The sequence below is a fragment of the Cygnus atratus genome, chromosome 1 (assembly GCF_013377495.2).
Source record: "Cygnus atratus isolate AKBS03 ecotype Queensland, Australia chromosome 1, CAtr_DNAZoo_HiC_assembly, whole genome shotgun sequence".
NCBI lineage: Eukaryota > Metazoa > Chordata > Aves > Anseriformes > Anatidae > Cygnus > Cygnus atratus.
Genome location: NC_066362.1, coordinates 17751830 through 17768803, shown reverse-complemented (window position 1 = coordinate 17768803; position 16974 = coordinate 17751830). Strand labels below are relative to the sequence as shown.

General features: G+C 36.9%; 1 protein-coding gene across 1 annotated transcript in view; it reads right to left on the bottom strand.

The window, feature by feature from the left end:
- The window catches only part of TAFA5 (TAFA chemokine like family member 5), a 428308-nt gene extending 412010 nt beyond the window's left edge, over positions 1-16298 (bottom strand). Inside the window, exon 1 of the mRNA XM_035567230.2 lies at positions 16187-16298. Coding sequence (XP_035423123.1) covers positions 16187-16298 — 112 coding nt within the window. The remainder of the gene's footprint in view (positions 1-16186) is intronic.
- Positions 16299-16974: the final 676 nt, after the last annotated feature.

The following is a 16974-nucleotide window of genomic DNA, read 5'->3' as shown; positions in this document are numbered from 1 at the left end:
CACCTTGCTACCACAGAGTATGTGTGTATTACAATCCTATTTGTAAGTCAATTAAATCCCACTTTTTATTTATTTATTGTCACCAGCCTGGAAGAATATTCAAAAACCTATTCTTACTAGTTATCAAAAATCTTTTATTGATGCCAGTAATCTTGAGGTAACACTGTGGTTATTCTCCTGGCATACCATATTATATCTCTCAGTGTTGTTTGACTAAACAAGCCAAGCACTTTTAAACTTAATTTCTGGAGCAAACATTCAATTTCTCTGAATGTCCAACCACCTTTCCTTCTAAACCAGTATAAATTTCTGAATAAAGGGAATTATACATAGCTCTGCTGATGAATCTCAGCAATGCTGACCAGAATGACAATACTTCTCTATTCTCTAATTCACCTTAGGGTCACCTTTATCCTTTCCCCCACAGTTCCAGTGATGATTCATGGCTATCCTACAACTAACCAATATGCTACGGACCTCTATTCCTGGACGATGATTGATTTCATTTTACTGCAGAAATTCATGCTGAAAATTAATAAACACATGATGTTGTACTTTCACTAACTTTATCTCATCTCCTTTCCATTACTGAAGTCTTCAATATCATCCACTGGTGTTACACTTCATCCTATACTTATATCTAGCATATATCATACCCGCATCATTTTTAAAGGTAACCCAAATACATTTCTCTTGACACGTGCAACCTAAATGTATTTGCTTCTTGAAGCATTAGATACAAGGCATTCTTTGGCATTACTTAGAACCTTGACTGCAAGGCAAAATACCCCAGACTGATGTATCAAATGACACTGTGGTTCAATTATTTGTTTCAAAACAGTGAAACCAGCCAAACAACAAAGTCTACATATGGAGACTATTGCAACAGCTATTTGATTTTATGTGTAAAAGAAAATGATTAATGTTTTTCATTTAGTAGAAAACAGCTGCACTCCTAACTTTACTATCTGGAAAGCAGGAGGAAGAGAAGTAGCTGTTTAAGAAAAAAAATCATTTTTAGCGAAAAATGGCTTCAACTTTGGGAATAATTGCTGTTGCCAATAGCTTGTTGGAAAAATACTAGCAAAGCACTTAAATAAAATATATTAATACTCAGAATATTTTCAAATAATTATCAAATTGAAAATGAATAAAAAATTATAAACTGTTCACAAATACCAGCAGTTAAGAATACACAACTCCATCTTAAAATAAATTCTTCAGTCACTCACACACTACAGTAGCTACCTAATGTATCAGGAAACCACTGGAAAGGGAGCCTTGAAGTATAAACACAAAGCAACCACTTAGTCCCTTTCTGTCATTTTCCTTCTTTTACTGCAAGTTTTAACAATGTGATCAATAAAACAAGAGAATCTGAATTATTATGCTTTTTGCCATAATTTTTCTAAGTGGAGAATTACATACTTGAGGAACAAAAGATGTACTGGGACTCAGAAAAGATTAAGCTTTACCCTGTTCTTTCTACTCCCATGTCAATCAAGTGCAAGAAAATATTGATAGCTTTTCCAGCATCTTAATGAATGCATTGTTTTTTTTGAAAAGGGGTCAAATCAATGATTTTCCTATAGGGAATCTGACAATATTTTCTAACTAGTGAAGTAACTGTTTTTCCATAAATGCAGTAACAAGACCTTGATCTTGAGTTTGAACACGTACAGAAACGTACATCATATTTATTTAGCTCAGAAAGACTGTTCTTTGGATTACAACTGCTGACACCAGGTGTTAAAAGTAATAAACCATGCAACAGTCAGATCCACCAGCGCTGGACATGTTCCCAGCTGCTGGCCAGTACCTGATCTCCTTTTTCTAAGCAAGGTACTTAAGAAAGTAGTAAAAAACCCTCCTGTCTAACACCACCTGTCAGCTGGGCTTCAGACCAGGCCACCGGGCCGAAAAAGCACCTGGGGCTCAGCTGGATGACCTCCTTGTTGGAGAGAGAAGAAGGAACAGTCATTTTCATCCTAACAGACTTGGCAGCTTTGGTACAGCTGACCTCCAAATATTCCTACTTCTATCCCAAAGACAGCTGCAGAGGGTAAACAGTAATAGTCTGAAATGACTTGGGTCATTTTTCTCACACCCAACTCAGGAGACTAAAGGTTGGTTGTTTTTTTTTTTTTTTGGTTGGTTGGTTGGTTGAATTTTGTTTTGTTTTTCCCCCCTTTATCATCCTCAGACTCACAACGATCATACTCATCCTAGATCCTGATGATGAATAAATAGATCTAGAGTGCTAGCACTACAGTACACACACAACATTCAACTCAACGCTGTGCCGAGAGTGAAGGCAAGCTCTTTAAAAAAGCATCTGTCTAAATAAGCTGGTAAAAACTGAATCCAGGAAGGCCAAAAATGATGCTGGAAGCTTGACAGAGGTGCTCTGAAAACCAAACTCTCTGCAATCGCTCTGATTTATAAATATGTTTTCTTTGTGCCAATAAAACAAAAGTATCACCTCGACTTTCAAGATTTGCTGGAATTCATCTGCTTTTCAGTCATGGGTTGAGCACGGTGAGGCAGTCACTCATAACTCTGTATTTGCAATGCTTGCATAGAAGGAAGAGAGAACCGTGATTTTATGCAAAAATGAAGCTCCAAGAAGGACAAAACTCAGAAGCTCATGTTCAACAACAGAAAACAATCTTCAAGCAATAAAAACCTGTACAAAGTCCGATTCAAACTTTCAAATGCCTACATTGGTCTGTAAAAGGAACTTTAGTGGCATTGTCATCCCAAGAAAGCCATTAGGTTTGACATTCTTGACAATGAAGTACAAGAAAAAAAAAAGACAATATTAGCATCATTCTGATACTAATTCCCACAAGATTAATGGAATAAAATACAAACACAATTTATTCAGATTAATTTACCCTCAAGCTCGTCTCTTGCACAGAAGGAAGAAAGATTCCTATAAATGAATTGAGCTATTTATTCTACAAAAGAGACGGACATGCTTGTTGGCAGTGTTTTATGAACCTGAAAGGTAATGGGGCCCATAAAACTCCTTGACACTTGTTTTTGAGCTTCACAAAATTAGAATGTTTACCTCATACTTGAGGTGTCAAAAAGACTACTTTCTTTTGCCTGATTCATTTACCAGCCAAATATTCTTCTCACAAGAATTTCTGCCATAGAATTTACTCACTTCTCTTTAAAAAATAATAGTTTAATTTACTTGACATAATAAGTTCCTCAAAAAGAAAAATAACAGCTGCACTATGCCTGCCCTGAAAAAAAAAAAAAAGCCACAACCACTCTTCTGTGTTATTAAAAACTTACATAGGAAATGCATTTACGTTTAGAAAGATACTGCTAGTGCAAGATCAATATTGTTTATTGAAAATGGAGGCTCATCTTACATAAATCTGCTTTTCATTTGTGAAGAAAGTAGTCAGGCAATGGAGAAAAAAAGTATACTATAAAAAGAAGCTTATGCTTATTCTAAAAGCAGTCAGAATCACTCTCTAAAAGGGACATTCTGGAAAAAAGATCCAGAATTTGTAGAAGCCCAACATATACATGAACAGTTGCTCATGTTTTATCATTATGTATTTAACAGAAAACCAAAAAACATTTTAAGAGTGATACCTCAAAACCCCCCTAAGGTGTTTTTTTTTAAGTGTATATTGAATTTAAACACAAGTAAGAAGTACCAATGTAATAATCAGGCTTCAAAAAAGTAGAGTTTGGTAGATATTTTGACAGTGCTTGCATGAATTTCACTTATGGAAGCTATTCTTCCTTTGTTAGCTTCACCGGCTCAGACAGTCATGCAAACCTCCAATGTCTTGTTTCACCATTAGTCATCTTAAATCAGAGTTCAGGAAAAAAAAAAGTCTTTTCACCATTAATTCTCTTTCATTATCTGCAGTTGATTTAAAAGGAGTCTTTTCAACTGCTTATACACAATAAATCATTCCTCATCTTATGTACTTAAACCTGTTCAAAATGCTTGTTTTCAGGATATAAACATTATGGTCATTTTCCTGGAATAATATCAACTGATAATATATGCAGCTTTTACATACATCAAGCAACATTTTTTTCTTTCTGTCTGATTACAGTTCCAATAACAGCTCCTTTCAATGTGTGGAAGCTGTGGGGAGCTGGGGGTCAGCCTCGTCTCACAGGTAACTAGTGATAGGACTAGAGGGAATGGCCTCAAGTTGCACCAGGGGAGGTTTAGGTTGGAAATTAGGTGACATTTCTTCTCATAAAGAGCAGTCAGGCATTGGAACAGGTTGCCCAGGGAAGTGGCAGAGTCACCATCCCTGAGGGTGTTTAAGGAAAGGCTGGACGTGATGCTTAGGGACATGGTTTAGGGGGGGTGACAGTGACAGTAGGGGGATGGTTGGACCAGATGATCTTGAAAGTCTTTTCCAACCTTAACGATTCTATGATCCTATGTTAGCAAGTGCATTTTTTGTTGCCACTATGGTATTTTATAGAGCTAAGTGTTGTAACGGTCAATAAACCGCCTGGCTGAGATTCCAACAGTGCCAGTATGTCTATGTGTAGCAAACAATGTGTAGTTAGCCCAACATACATTCCAAAAAATATCAGCTTTTCCAGTCTCTCAACTAAAGTACTACCAATGCAGGGAACTAATGTTTCGATGGTTTATAACAGCTTTAATTCCTCAACTAAGACAGTTCTTGCATTGTGCAAGTATGGAATTGAAAGTTCTTGCTTTCTGTAGGTTCCTCACCAGCAGTAATGTTTCAAACCCAGGGGCCTCTGGGAAAGCTCTGGGAAAGACACAAGAGAGACAAGGCTGAACACACAAACCACTACCTGAAAGAAAGTTCTGAATTCAACTCAAGCTTTCTTTAAATGATTTGCAGCCATAGATATATCTAATGCCCTATAAAACAATAAAGCTATTTATCACACAGTTCCAGAAAAAATGAACTGCTGTTATCAATATTTAACGTGTTCTCCTATGACATTGCAGGAAAGCCACAGAAGGAAAAAAAAATATTACATTTATTTACTGATCAAACTATTCCTCAATAAAACAAAATTACTCTTCTCAAAGATTCCAGACAAGATCTAAGATATAACAGCTTCATTTCAAATGGTGCAAAACTAAAATTGATGATTCAAAGTATCACGTGGCTTAATTGTATCTGTATCCATGTGTTTATCCAATCAATCAATCCTGGGATGAAGGTAAGATGAAAAAGCAATCAACATACAAACAAGCTGAAGTCACTTTTTTTTTTTTTTAAGGGCAGAATTTTCTCCAACAGTTCTCTGTCACACAGCTTTGATTTGAAAGGCTCACTGTTGATTTTTAAAGAAACACTGTCAAAGTCAGCACATTCAAGATAAAATCTAGGTTCCAGTTCTTTTCAGCATGTCAACAAGCAAAATTAGCAATTTTCTCTTTTTTTTTAAATGCACATTTTTTTTTCTCCTAAGGTTTCCATATTTCCTTCCCTGGAAGAAAATTCATGGGACTGTCTTTCTTCTTCAGGAAAAAAAAAAAAAAGAATTAAGAGATCTGGGAAATAGTTATGTTTTGCTACATTCAGATGCCATGCTACATCCTAAGTATAAATATGTGCATTTATAGAAATATACACGGTCCCCAAGGAGTCCCAAAGAACCATGAGGAGAATAAAGCAAAGCAAAATAACTTAAAATGAATTGAAAGCATACTTTAAACACACTACTCTTCAACACAGGTCTGAAGTTTTCATTCCATATGCTTTATATGACCAACGAGATTATTTGAGAGTGAAAGTATACTATTCCCCAAGAGCTCAGTTCTATCATATCTTTTGCTTTAATGTACTTTTAACATAGTTTAGAATGACAGAACAGAAAATAAAATCTAATTTTAGATTTATTATATTCTGTGTGTATTATTAACACTGCCAGTTTACTAAATTCTAATAAGGTATATACGTGCAGAATGATCACAGAGTTTATAATTGAGCTCAGAGAACACGATGCATGTGGAAGAAAAACAACCAAGCCCAATTCTCAAATCTCTGCAGGGCCAGCAGTTGGGAGAAAAAGCCTCTACACATAAATCAAGTTAATTTGTTTGATAAGTCACTAGCAAGCCAACGTGATTCACACAGCTGTATTTGTCAGACCTAGTAATAGGCAAAGCACTTCAGAAAGCAGCAAGACAAATAGTTGGGCCAATTCACCTGACCCTAGTTAAGAAAAATAAAGCAAAATTGAAAAACGTAGAAAAATTATTATTGGGACTCTATGCCAACACAGAGCACTAAATTCTAAAAGGAGTTCTCAGGAAGGAAATGGACATCAGTTATTACAAGCAGCAAAAGGAAAAGTGGTGAAATATACCTTATTAGAGTGCATTCTCAATAACATGGGAAATATTTTCTTGATTTTTACAATATTGGTCTGTGATGGAGATGACAGATATAGAAGTTTCAGGGGCTCAACTCAAGGTAATTACTTCATTTTTGTTTGCATCTTATATTATAACTTCAAGAGGAAAAGATTACTTTCAGTCTGTGAAATTCAGGATTCTGAAGCACATCCCTTTCATCTATATATGGATAAAATATCTGAGAAAACATTAAGCAATGATTCCTAGTGTAACATATGCTCAATATGGTATCAGTCTTATAAAGGCAATGTAATATTTGTGCCAAAGAATACACTGGCTTACCTATATTTCTGTCAAATGTCAAAATGCAAAGAGATGAGGATTAAGCTGTTTCATAGAAATAGCTTTTGAAATGCCACCAACTCAAGCATTATAAATTGTTTTCAAACTAATTCCTTGGAATTGTGTCTGAAACACCTCAAATCCATTCATTGTAATTACAAGTGGGAGTTCATGCAACTTGTTATCACCCTGAGTCTGCAGCAACACTTTACAGAACTCTACAAAAGCATGGGAAAAGAAGCCCATGTAACACCATTAACTACTGAAAAGTCTCTTCAATAAGGCATTCTCAATAAGATTATATTAAAAATAATGACATTTATAGAGAGGATTAAGGTAGGGATATCTAGCTATACATGAAGCAAAACCAGTTTTGCCCTGCTGTTAGACAAAAAAAAGTCCATGAACAAACTACTGTGAAGATATACGCCATGGAAAAAGACAAAAAATAGCAAATAGCAAAAAATACATTCCTTGGTTGAGTGATCCCCTCAAAAGAATGAGGTATAGAAGACAACAAAACTCTCCAGACAAAATTATTTACACTGAAGAATGTAGAATTGGAGGAACCACTTTAGTAGAGCCTAATTGGTTGAGTCACCATCCCTGGAGGTATTTAAAAGATGTTTAGATGTAGAGCTTCATGATATGGTTTAGTGGAGGACTTGTTAGTGTTAGGTCAGAGGTTGGACTGGGTGATCTTGGAGGTGTCTTCCAACCTAAATGATTCTGTGATTCCATACCAAAGATAATGACATAATGTAAACTTCTTTCATAAATAGCTTTTGGTTCCCAGGTCAGGGGAGAGAAGGAAGGGCAGGAGGATATATATATATATATATATATATATATATATATATATACACACACACACACACACACACGCGCGCGCATATACACACACACCGTTCATCTCCAAACATTTTCTTAACTAATTAACTCATTTAAACTGCCTGCTAGTGAATCATACTATAAAAGGTTGTAAGGTGCAAAAGCATTTAATATTATTTTCTATGGAACAGGCCTAAAAATGAGAAAAACAGAAGTAGAAGTTTATAAACTTTGGTACGCTGATCTAAATTTCACCTAGTTTCCAACTTTGGGAAGAAAGAGTGTTTTTAGAGCGCCTAGAATGTGAAAACACTGGCAATAAAACTGGAGAATTTACAGTAAGACAAAACACATTGCAAAAAAAAATGTTCAGGATACAAGCTGTTTGCAAAGCTGTCATCAGAAAATCCCAGTAATTTATGCCAACTACATCTTTGAATTTGTAAAAATCCTTTGCCGCAGTAGTTCAGAATCTTGACCTACAGTCTTCATGAATCTTTATCACAAAGCTTTTCTACACTTTTTCTTCAGAAATACTGAGACAGTTATTTAACTTTAAGTATTTAAACATTAAGTGTGGGCCCAGAAAATAACAAGCAATATTCTAGAGATTCTGTCATGAAGGACAGGATTCATCCGATAACATGTAAGGTAAGATTTGAGCAAGTTGTCTTACTTTTCATCAAAAACCTACTGCAGTTTGAGGTAAATTGTGCTATGAAAAGGTATCTAAAACAGGGCACATGACTTGCACTGTAAAAATGTCTGTTTCGATTGACTTTAAAAGGAGACCATGGGTAAAGGCAGTTGACTATACTGCAGAAATCTTAGTTAAGGAAAGATCAGTCTTATTCAAAGGAGATCAAATGTGTGTTTGCCATGTCTTTTAACCCAACAGGATCTGAGTTCCAGAACATATCCGTTAGGCTATCAGCTCTAGTTAGAAAAAACAAACAGGAGGACATCCATGGAAATTCTTTAAACGATATCTTAAAAGGATCATTAACCGCGTGTTAGGATCTATAAGGACATGCTAGGTCAAATGCCTTATAGGAGGTAATTTCAGGAGAACTACCACCTTTAAATAACATTCAGTGAGAACAATTTCTAAAGCCTTTTAGTTTTATTTTAAATATTGATGTGCTTTTTACTGCGCACGCAAATACATAAATGCTTCTATACTCTCATCTCAAAGTGAATGTTCAATAAAGTGCTACTGATAGTGTGTACTGAAAGAGCTCTAGAACAGCTTGGTGTTATTTTTCACTAAAATAATTTTCAAGATGAACTAATATAGTAATCTGAGTTAAATTCAGCAAATAATTTTATATTTTTATAATTCAAACCTATATCCAAACCTACTTTGGAATATGCTCACTCAAAAAAAAAAAAAAAAAGGAAAGTCTCCTTTGTATTACCTAAAGGAAATGTGAAGTGTATATTCAAGGTTTAGTTTCCTATAAAGTCCGTTTTGATTCAACAAAAAGAGAAAACTGAACCCCTTCAGTAACACCAGAGAATGCTATCAGTAACACATGACCTCTCACAATGTCTGTTATGCTCACATGTAGGTTAGTTTAAAACGAGATAACAAGAAGTGCCAGAAGTCACTGGTCCCACAGCATTTCTGTATTTCTGCCTACAACTGAACCATTTAAAGCAAAGTGCAGAAGCTTAGCTTAGACTCACTTCTATCACTTGGCTTAACTGTTCTGCCAAACTTTGCACTAGTGTAGTTAAGTGAAAAAACAAATATTTCACTAAGAGGGATTTAGAGTATTGAAAGTGATGCAGACATTTGGGGTTAACAGTATCTCACATTGTCAGAGCATCATCTCTTAGAACCCATTTGTCAATATTGGTGTCCTAAGATAATCAGAAAAAAAAAAAGTTCTAAGAGCAAGGGTAAAAGCCACCATAAGTTACACTGATTAACAAGCACACAATACAAATTCCCTTTTATTTATTGATAAAATTTTCAAACCAAACTTTCTGGTTTTCCCCATACCTGGCAATTTCTAGTTTCTGTAAGAATTAAGGGCCTTTCTCTCCTTGATGATACAGCTTTGTTAGCAAACAGAAACGGTGAATTCTACCCGTGCTTGAGTAGAGCTGGTCATTGCAGTTCTACTCTGCAGTCAAAAAAAAAAAAAAAAAAAAATCAGGAATCAGCCCAACCAACATAACTTGCAGTTTGTGATGTTAACAGTCTCTTTGGCATACTGCTCTGGGCTTTTGTTCAGTCTTTGGTACACAAAATGCAAACAGACCACATCTGTTAACAGTGCTCAGGAATTAACCTCTACACACAACAAACAAGGACTAAAGACAGAGGCAGCCCCTGTTCTGGGCCCTCAAAACACTAAGCAGAACAATGGTGTCATATCTCAAATTGCTACCTTCAGTGACAGGCAAAGACAGAAGGAAGCTTTATTTTGCCAGGTATACAATCCTAACAATAGGATAGGATTCCACCCTATTACCCCATTCTCCTGTTGGAAGAGCAGGAGCTGCCAGTGGTAGAGGGCAAGATGATCAGTTTGTTGAAAGCACATGTTAACTCGAGCTACAAGAGAGTGAAGCGAAGAATAAGTCATATCAACTTACAGCCTTTAAGGGAATGGTAACCACAAGAAAAATACCAGAAAAAAGGTCTCTAGGAATTTATTGATATTTTCTCCAACAGCAGCACATCATTTGGCAAAATAAATAACATTTTGTTTGAGAGAAGTAACTTCTTTATTGGTGCACTCGGCCACAGGCACTTAAAGAAGTGCTGGGAGATGCAAAACATGGAATGATGTTGAGTAATAAGCTGTTATTCAGGAAAGAACCCCCCAAGATAGGCAAGATACTTTCCTGTTGTCTGAAAGCAATCAAGCGCTTGAAGAAAGGTGTCAAAAGAAACAGACTATCCAAAGTCTAAAATAAGACATAAGCCATGAAGTCTTTAGATCATCACTTGAATGCACAACCCTCCACAATTATACCTGAGGCTCCTGTACTGTAGTCAAAGTCCATTCATTGGCAAATACACACAAGATCTTTGAAATAAACCTCTACAACCAAAAATATTGGAAAATGCACTCTAAGTATGGTTCATATATTTCCAAATTGTCACTACACTATTTGTAGGGCTGACATAAAAGTATAGCTCTCTGAAGATATGGCTTCCCAAAGCTTGTACAATAAGCAGGCTTGCAGTGCAACTTCCCTTTAAACAGATCAAACTTAACAAATTCTCAGCCCAAGGGCAGAACAATACACCTGGGTCAAATATGAGCCTACACATGAGAACTTTCTTTTGAGTTTAGCAACAAGGAATGCAGACCAGGAAGATTATAGTTAATCACCACTATCAAGATTTTTCTATGCATTTTACACTCTCATCCATAGTTCGGCATCCAATTTTTGAATTACTGACAACATTCAAGGCATAACTTCGATGAGCATGTATTTGGCATGTCAGATGCTAGACTAGTTGTTTCACACAAGAGCCTTATGTTTAGAGTATTCACTAAGAAAGCAAGAGACCTAAAAGAAATTACATCTGAAAACCAAGAGATTTCATACCTCCTGCATCGTGAAAAGAAGAATGAGTGGGAGAATACCCCAGACTAATCTCAGTGCAGGATTCACTAGTTCTTCAGTAGTCACTAAAGAAAGAAGGAAAGATCAACAGGGCCCCAAGTGAAAGAATCTCTCTCATATTTGCACACCTGTCCAGAGCAAAGGGGCTCTACTCCATGCTCAAAGTACTGTTTTCATAGTATATCCTCTGAAAAATATAGCATATTGCATAAGGAGAGAGGAAAATAAATCTTGATCTCCTACAACCCCGATGAAGGACATGGAGAATCCTATGCCATACATTTAATTTAAAAATAACCCATTGTTTCTAGTTTCTGTTTCCCATTGTACCTACCTGTATACTTGCATGGAAGTAGTAGTTATCAGAATTCAAATACACTTGAGAAATTGTAAATATTGATTACTCAGCCTTAACGGGTTGAATTCAATATTAAAAGCAATAAAAATACATTTCTTTTGTTGATGCCAATAACTTTATGTAAAGATCATCTGGGCAGATTACAGCACAACTGGTCAGACAACCTCAATGTCAGTTTGGTACTCACACTGACAAATAATGGTGTATTGTAGAGGTCATGAAGATTACAGCAAAGGTTTTAACTTAAAGCTTTCTTTTAATTTTAAGCTTTCTTTAAAAAAAAGCAGTGGATACTATATAAACAAAACTTTAATTTCTTGCTTTTCTTATTTAACATTGCAAAAGATTAATTTTCATTTCTATACACCAACTAGACTGAAATAAAGTTTGAATTATTACTGTTCCTCTGTATGTCACATTAATTCTGAGTGCAGAGTTTTGGAAAAAAACAAGCACAGTAATTCTCGCAGAAAAACTAATAAAACTACAGATCTGTTGTACAGATTTATTAATCTTTTTCATTTGTAAAAAAAAAAAAAAAACAGAGAAAGTGATCTGAATGATATAGGACCAGTAATAGGAGCTGCAGCCCTTCATTCAGAGGTGACTTATTTGCAGTAGTCTTTGATTTCTAGACAGCGAGTAATTCCAGAACAGGGTGATGAAAAGGAATTTCTCAAGTGAGCGGTGTCCACTCAACATATAAAAACAGGATTTCAATTTAGGGTGAGATTAGTGTATATATATATATATATATATATATATTTTTTTTTTTTTAATTAGAGTTATCTTCATTTTCAACAGTACCAAAGTCTTTCAGATGCTTTTTTTTTTTTATTTGTGCTAAGGACTTGATTTATGAATAGTGTGAAGGAACTTGCACTTTTAATGCACAATTGTATTGGTACATGAAATATTCTGCATCTTGATAATAAAAGAAAAAAAACTAAAAGTTCATTACTTAGCATAAATACTGGGCCTCATATTGCTCTCTTCGAAGCATAACATTTAAAACATGAAGGTGAACTTTCCAAGTACCACTTGGTTTTGATGCTGCCTTTAAAAGTATGACTTTAATAGAACAGCAAAGGCTATAACACCACAGGGGTATAATGTTCTATTCCTAATGCTTTCAAAACAGTACAAAATATGGAAACCCAAAAGCTCATAACAGTGACAACTTTACTAAAGTTGAATCATTTGTTGTGTAAAAAGTCATTATGTACATATAAAAAGGACCTCTGTATTTTCAGCCAAGCCAACTGAATAAATGCACTAAAAATTGATTCTGAATCAACCACATCATTTGGATTTCTGATGTAGCATACAGCTGTGATATCACAGAAATTTTCCTTACTTTGGCTGAACTTTCTAACGTGGAAAAAAGATGTAAAACTCAGTTACAAAAGGAGAAAAAAAAAGCAATTCAGTGTACCTTCACAACATTAAGACAGTAATTGAAAGAATTCATTTTAGGTACTTCTGTGTGGTCTACTACTGACCATTAAACAAGCATGTCTGGGATCCAAAATTACCACAGCTCCTAACTCTGAATTGCAACTGAAGGTGTTCCCCCTTCTACTAGGACAGCCCTTCTAGACTGCTTTGACATTTACTGATGCTTCTGGTAAGTAAACCAACTCCTTGGTAGTCACACGAGTGGACTTTGTATATAAACATCCTAATTTACTACTTTACATTTGCCTTCCCTTGTTGAGAACCTACCAAACAGAACCACTTTTCTTTAGGAGGAGAGTATTACATTCTATTTATCACTATAGCAACTAACCTAACTGATTTGATGCAGGTTTCTCTTCCACCATAGGATGGAGCCACTATCCCTCAGTATAACCTAAACATTTAAGAAAGAAAAAGTGACTTGACAAAGAACATAATTGTGCTTCAAAAACTGAAGTATAAATTAAAGTCTAATGGACTGGACACATACAACCAGAACAGGCTTTATAACTATCTGTTTAGCTACCAATTGGAACTCAGGAGTATGGCGTTTACTAGATGCCCCCAGTAATTAGGGACAACTATTGAACAACAAATACATTCCCAGAAACAAAAGCTACACAAAGTAATTAGGGGAAGAAACATTTATATAACTGATTCAGGAATAAGCTTTGTCAGACTAGTATATTAAAAACTAAAATATGCAAGGTAGCTCAAAAGTTTTATTTATAGTGCTATAAAAAAAAGTTCTGATTTTTTTTTTTGGAGCTACAGGGTTTGATGTAAATATAGTAAAATGATACAGTGAGAGATAATCAGATATGAGGTTCCTGCTATTACTTTAATAATAGATTTATCTCTTTTTTAATAGAAGTGTGCTTTATATATGAAATATGTCAGTATACTTCCATATACCTGAGTATTAGGTGTATAGAAAAATACAGAACACCTTACCTGGTCAGGTGGTTTTCCTTTACTTTCTAAGAAATACTGAAAAGCTGTTCCTCTTAAAATGTAACTAGTTGTCATTTCTCACACCCCTACTATGCTTTTTCTAAAAAATAAGGCATCTAATGAAATAAAAATTGAATAAGCACTATGTGATTTTGAAAAGAATTCAAAAAATTTGCAGTACTACTTCACCTAGGAAGAGCTGCACTTTTTTTTTTTTTGATTTTTTAGACATTCTCAGCCTTTCCACAGAGCAAAAGACGTTTTTGCAATTTTTCAAATACTACAGCTAGATGAAATGTTCATGGTGCTTCATTAACATTTGGAATTGCAGTTGTCAAATCAGTGAAACATTATATAAATGGTGGAGTGTTTTGACACTGCATATTTTAAGCTGCATGGTGTTTTTTCAGCACTATATGGCATGAAGACCATACTACATGTTTCAGGAACACCAACGATGCTGGCTGAGAGAAGTAATTAGGAACTGGCCATTCAGACACATCAGAAATTGTCTTCCTATTAGCACATAACAACTACATTGTTCAGCATCAGTAAACAATGCCAAAAATAAAGAACAAGATGTAACAATTCAAATGAACAACTTCACTCCTTAAAACAGAACATGTCAGACCTCTCGTCACTGAGCAGAGGTGATCATTAAGGAGTCAGAGTTTACAGTTAACCCTTTCTGAGGCCATGCTTATAGAAGATATATTCAGAGAAAAATTCTTTTCATCTCATAAAAAGCCTAGGACTCTCCAGAGATTTCTAACACAAATTTAAGAATTTAAGAAACTATTTTGCATTGCTATCATCCAGCTGAATTCCCTTTACACTTGCATCCTCTGATACGCTTTTACTGAAGCACTTATCTCTCAGTATGAATATAAATTATTTTAAATCTACGCTTTGTTTAGTATAGCCTCCATATTAACACACTGAATATGGCATTATCTACAAAATTAAATTATTTAAAAGTGTGGCCTGTTTGATATGATTTTTAGTTAGAAGTGTAATGCAAAATGTGTTATATTACAAAAAGTAATTACAAAATATACTATTCCTTTTGGAATAAGCCTCTTTCACTGTTGTCAGTACAAGTCCCTGTAACATGCAAAGAAGTGAATTAGAGGTTTTCTTGGGCAATTACAATCTTGTAATTCAGAAAAAGAAAAAGAATAAAGAATTGGAGAATATGATACAGTTGGAGGCAATGGAGTAGAGGGTTAAGAAATGCAGCAGGCATGCTCCTGAAAACCAGAATTCATTTCCTAGTCATTACAACCGCCACCTATTACAGCCCAACAAGACAAGCCTAGTGCAAAGTCTTTTATGCTACAGCAAAGGAAAGGAATGCACACTATGGGAAAATTAGAGACCACATTCAACTCGGGTTGGGAAAATAGAGTAGATTCACTCTGGCAAAGTTGTGCAGGCCCCTCCTGATAAATTACATTTTTTATTATTGTAGCATAGAAACTGTTTTTTTCTTGTTCTTCCTGTTGAAAAATTCTCACCCTGGTACTATAGACAAGCTTGCATTTCACAGACGTACAGACACTAATAGCATTTATACTGCACAACTTCTTGAAAATTACACTTGCTGAGAAAAAAAAAAAAAAACTTTAAAAGTATTAATATTCCAGGTACTTGACTCTTACAGATTTATCTGTAAGTCAGTGTGATTGACAGACAATCTACCAACCCTGGAAAATAATATGCGAAACTCTACCAATAACCTGTGAAGCAGCTCTAAAACCGATAGCATAGGCTCACTAAACTGCTGAGGATACACGTAGGAAGTCCCAGGGCTTGCTCCAGTGCAATTTCAGTCAGAGGATCATGATGATCCCAGTAATGTAAAGACATCTGTCACTTGACTAAGTATGTTCTTCCTAAAGGAATTAACATAAGCAAAATAGCTCCTGTTAATGGAACATGGCCTGGAGTAGGAGTATGTGTGTGTGAGGCAGTGCAGGGAAGAGCTGGTACTATCTGATAACAAACAGCGAGTGCTGGGTCTCTGTTACTACAACTGAAAAGTTCATTCTTAAGATCCAGGAAGCATTCCTGTTTAGAGTGGAAATGCCACATCCACAACCTAAAGGCACCTCATGCTCCCAAGAAACAGCAGTGCTAAAGTGTCGGTCTCCCTGCTTTACCGTGGGGGGAGAAGGGCCGAGGCAGTAAGCCTAAGGCACAGTACCTACGTCTGCCAGCCTCAGACCTCGGCCTCTGCCAGAAGCATCACCTCAGACAGGAAGGGCGTGGATTTATGTCCAGGAAAAGCACCAGGACAAATATGTACTTACTGCAGTAAGCGATTAGTAGACTGGCCAGGATCATGATAGCCCAGAAAGTTGAGGACATGCTCGGCAAGGCGTTGACATCTTTTCTACTGCTTCTCCTGGGAGCTGGAGCCATTGAAGCCACTTCCCCAGAGGGGGAGAAAGTCAGACAGTTTCACCAGCCAGCTCTCCCCTTGACCGATGGCCTTTCTCCACGCGTAATCCCAAAAGCAGGCATCTTCCACAGCCCCTCAGGAGCAACACGGTCCTGCTGCAGGAAGCATCTTCCAGCCAGAAAGCCAAGGCGCCTCTGAAGCACACAGGACTTCGGTGCAGCGGCCGCAGCCAGGCTTTCCTCCTGCCGCTGTGGCGATGTTCACAAGCGTGGCGGGCTTTATACAAACTCAGACAGCTGGCGTGATGCTGAGCTTTGAGAATGTCCCACAGAAGAGCTTTTTCTTTCTTTTTTCTCCTCCTCCTTATTAATTTCCAGTAGTTGTCCCACTACCTTTTCTTCCCCCGGGAGAGGGGAACCTCCTCAGGAGGGCCCCGGGCCGAGGCGGGGCTGTGAGGGGCAGCCTCGCCCGCCCCACCGCCGCTTTAGGGCGCCCACCGCCTCACGGCGCACAGCGCCATGGTCGCGGAGAGCCGAGGGCACCTGGGCGCCCGCCGCCGCCCTCCGGCGGGGCACGGCTCCGCCGGGCGGCTCCGCGGAGGGCCGAGGGCGATCCCCCGGAGGAGGAGGATGAAGGGGAGGACGGCGGCAGAGACGGGCGCTGCGTCCCCGCAGTGGCGAGCCCAGCCTGAGCTTC